General features: G+C 38.0%; 1 protein-coding gene across 1 annotated transcript; it reads left to right on the forward strand.

The window, feature by feature from the left end:
* Window positions 1-102: 102 nt before the first annotated feature.
* On the forward strand, window positions 103-612 carry LOC127159713 (vitellogenin-A2-like). The gene is made up of 2 exons (XM_051102482.1): window positions 103-237; window positions 326-612. Exons 1-2 carry the CDS (start codon window positions 118-120, stop codon window positions 449-451), a joined length of 246 nt encoding a protein of 81 aa, XP_050958439.1. The 5' UTR covers window positions 103-117; the 3' UTR covers window positions 452-612.
* Window positions 613-4727: the final 4115 nt, after the last annotated feature.

Consider the following 4727-nt stretch of genomic DNA (forward strand, 5'->3'; position numbering starts at 1 on the left):
AAAGTAATGTTTAGCAGCACTGAACAACAAATGTATGGAGTAATGTAGAAAACGACATTGATTTAATAGTTGTTATCTGTGTACCACGTCCCATTTAGGCTGGCTAAGCACATCCCTATGGCGGCTCTCAAAGCAGGTTTCAGGTTTGAAAGAGCAACGAACAGTGAGAAAGAGATTGAACTGACTGCGGCCTTACCAACTCAGAGATCCTTGAATGTCATTGCTAGGATTCCAGAGGTGAAATAGTTTTCCTTTTTTAAATTATGACCCACACAGAGATGTAATAAGAAAATACAACAAATTCTTTTTGTTCTTCCTGCACTAGATGACGCTGTCAAGAATGGCTATTCCTCTTCCATACGCTGTTCCCATCAATCCAGACGGAACCCTTTCCATTCATATCGATGAGGACATTCTCGCCTGGATCCATAGACACATCAAGGAAGAATAAGACATGAAAAACTACATTTTACATTTTCAGAAGAAAATGTGAACTGTGTTCATGGAGATCTGATTTTTCTTTGACAGTTTAATTGAACACATTACCACGAATGTCATGTACAGAATGTAATGCAATGTAGTCTAATACTAATAAATACCCTGCAAGTGAAACCGTGTGAACTGCTTTCATTTTATAATAACACTAAGCAATACTCATAACAGTTTTTCCACACTTCACAAAAAGGTTTGGAAATATGAACAGTTTATGAAAGAAAATTTACAGTGAAGAGGATTTACCTGAATGAACTTCTATAGAGGTATATAGACCATACCAAACTCACAGAAAAATCAGAATTATTAACTCTCTTGATAAATATAAATCTGGTGGAGAAGGGGGTGGGCACATATTGGCCACAACTATTAGCACCCTAGAAATTCTTATCAAACAGTTATCTATTAAGAATATTTCCATTCATCTTTAAATTTTTTTTATAACACACAAGAGTGACTAAAATTATGAAATTGTCTAGCCTTTACTCAAATTTTCTTAATCATTCATCACAATAATACGTAGGGGTGGGGGAAATCATTGACTCATATTTGAATCGCGATTCAGTCTCCTAGCAATTCGCATCGATTCACAAATTTCAAAAACCAATTTTCTAGTTAATATAATAATAATAATGGCATGATGTTGTCGGAACAAAACAGCAACAGCAATGGAGGATGAAAAACAAATGCATCCTGCCCCATCTTCACCGAGGGCATGTGTTTGAAAAATATCATATTAATTACTGATCTTTTGTTATTATGGTAAGTATTCGGAAAGGAATGAAAAACAAACAACACGTTCTATGGAGACACTAAAGAGACATGGTTACCCGCGCTAGCGGTAGCCTGTTATATTAGAGTACATAATATATATTTCACTTACCACATAAACAGAGTAAAGAGAGATGACTGATAGGATGATAGGGAATGATTTGCAGATTTTGAGCACCACTGACAAACATCTAATCTGGTATAGGCCAACTGTCGCTCCCGTGTGATCCGACCCTGTTGAAAAAACAGCATATGCTGGTAGGTATGTTTTGATGCTGGAATGCTGGTTAGGTAGGTTTTGATGCCGGTTTAAGCTGGTCCTTTGCTGGTTTATGCTGGTCCTTAGCTGGTTTAAGCTGGTCTTTTGCTGGTTTTTGCTGGTCATGTTGCTGGTCAAGGACCAGCATGAACCAGCAAAGGACCAGCATAAACCAGCAAAGGACCAGCTTAAACCAGCATCAAAACCTACCTAACCAGCATATGCTGTTTTTTTCACCAGGGGAATCTCAAAATTTAAAGTAAAACAAACAAAGGCGCATTCAAAGCGGTTTCAGTGTCCCGCATATTAATAACGGCTCACTGACGCCTGCAATTTGTGTACAGTATAATTATTCGATTATATAACTGAAATATATTTATATTTGAAATATAAATGAAATATAGCACTGGAATATATTTTTTCCTCCCATCACGTATTGGGGGTACAGATCATTTCATTCCTTTACACGGTGTGATCGGATTCGGACACATCCTCAATGGAAAGTGTAAAGTATTTTAGAATTATTAGGAAGTTAACTGTTAATAAGAAACACTGATTTCTTGAGTCAGGACTACCCATACTATAGACTGGTGTGTTTTTGTATTAAAATACTGGTGCGTTTGATATCCAGTGTGCACATAAAAAGTTGAATGAAAAATTGTGAATCGACTTATTCGAATCGTGACTCAAAGAATCAAGTTGGATCAAATTGTGAGGTACCAAAAGTTTCCCACTAATAGTACAACCAAAGAATATAATTCTGGTGTGCAGTGCAGCAAAATATTGATGAGCTTCACAAAACGGAAAGTGACTGTTAAAAATAGGTAAATAATTGAAAATCCCCATTTCCACTATCAGGGCAATAATTAGTTAATGCATTAACATTTATAATAAGCAATAACTACATTTGTCACACAAGTTATTACTCTTTGTTTAAAAAAATACAACTGTTAGTTCATGTTAGCTCAGGTCCAGTAAATAATACAATTACAACTTTTGATTTTAATAACATGTTGAAATGAACTAAGATTAATAAATAAATAATTAGTTGACCTTGCCATGAATAATTATTCACGGTATTTTGAAGTGCCCTCATTAATAACATTGTGCATGTTCATTATCATGATATATCACATTACCAAATACCAATCTAGTCAGAACGCCTAAAAAATTGAACAAACAGCACCTACATCACCACAGAGCTGTTTGGGAGGGCTTCAAAATTCAAATTTGCCAGACACTACTGAAACTTCCATGGCGAAAACGGACCTGTGGGCACTTTTTCGCGAGACGCGAAATGCAGTTTCCAACAGAAATAAACACTAGAGGCGGTAAAACAGTGAGCACTTGTAATCGTTTTTCGTGCACAGTTATGATTACAGCTCCATATGTTTTGCGTGGTCAATACAGCTGTGGCCAGAAACTACCAATAAATTCACATTTCTATCTAATAGACTGTGTACTAACATCTACACCTACCCCAACCCTAAACCTACCCCTTAAAATAATGCAAAAACAGTAATTATTGTTGTACAGTGTGACAAAAATTACGCTATATTGATGTGTGCATGCCCAGTAGTCACATCTGTATACTATCTTTACCATAAAACGTAAGATATGTAAGTTCATCTGTTCCGGGGAAAAACAAACAAACAAACACTCTTTTAGCGCCACTCAGTGGACATTTCTGTTGGAAATGCAGTCATATGTACTTACTAGGGGTGTAACGATACATGTATTCGTACCGAACCGTCACGGTACAGGCATCGGTGCATGAGGCCTTTCAACGAATACTGGCAGTTCACCCTCAATCCAGAAGGGGACGCCTGGAGTAATGCAATGTTTGATAACTGCCAGCAGAAGAACAACGAATGCCAGGAGTTGCACACTTGAAATCAAAGCCCACTAGACAGTGAACGTGCTGATTCTGAACACGTCTCACACTGACAAAGGAGTATCCACAAGTTTCCTATGCCCCATGAGGCCTTGCATCAAAAGTGGGAGCGTCTTCCGGTTCAAAGTAAACAAGCGGGACGTGACACTCATTCATTCAACAGTTGACTTTCCTCTGTGTCGGGAAAAGATTCAAAGGTTCGAGAGTGTCGAAAACAGCGCGATCTGGTGGTTAGTAATAAATAAAGCAGCCAAAAGACTAAAGCTCCGTCGGAATAAGCATTCGCCACAATTTCCACAGATCGGTCAATGTTATATGCACAAATAAAAGCCTAACCGTGTGTGTGTTTGTTTGTTGAATTTCTGACTCTGATAAATTAATTTACCCATTGAATAATTTGTATTATTCATATTACTCGTATGACTGGGTAATAATAATGTAGTTATTAAATAGGTCCCAATGAAAATGTACTCGCAAAGTCAGATCTGGGTGTTGAACATTAGGACAGGCAAAGTGAATCGCGCACATGACTGGACAGAAAGTGAGGCTTTTACAAAAGGGATTTCTACGTTAACAAGCCTTGAATCGAGGCTTCATCTGGCATGCCCTTTAAAGGGGTCATCGGATGCTAAGTTCACTTTTTCATGTTGTTTGAACATTAATGTGTGTTTTCAGTGTATGTACAAATCTACCCTATAATGATAAAAATCCATGCAGTGGTTTTTAATTAATCTGTAAAAATAATTTCCCCTTTTTCAAATCAAGCCGTTCTCAGATGCCTGTCGGTGTGCCGTCACACCGTCAGAGGCCACTCCCACGATAGTTGATTGACATGAGCTCTTACCTTAGACCAACTGTTACAATTCAGTAACTTTCCTTGTTTCAGTGCCAAAGAAGGGATGTAAGTTAGACAAGAATATCTCCGATTGAGCGATTGAGGTGTTGTGTTGCTGGATGTAATAATGAACATAGTGGTCGTCATTTACTCCCGACATCTGAGCCGCTGAAGATGCAGTAGATTACGTTTGTTTGTGAAGGGAATGTGCCTCCTGATCTACATATATCCGTCTATGTTCACGCAAATCATTCATGATCCAGCTTCACTTACAGCAGAAGTGTGTATAAGCGTTTTTTTACGAATCTTTGCGATTGCCTTTCCTTATAACGTGGTAGTTAGGAAGTTTAGCGGCTAAACGCGGCTAAATGTGGCTAAAGTTAACAACATCGTCATTCCACAGAGAGAACAGAGGGGTGGGGTGAGCAGAGCTCATTTGCATTTAAAGGAACAACCCCTTAGAATGAGATGATTTT

Source organism: Labeo rohita, unplaced genomic scaffold (assembly GCF_022985175.1).
Source record: "Labeo rohita strain BAU-BD-2019 unplaced genomic scaffold, IGBB_LRoh.1.0 scaffold_2443, whole genome shotgun sequence".
NCBI lineage: Eukaryota > Metazoa > Chordata > Actinopteri > Cypriniformes > Cyprinidae > Labeo > Labeo rohita.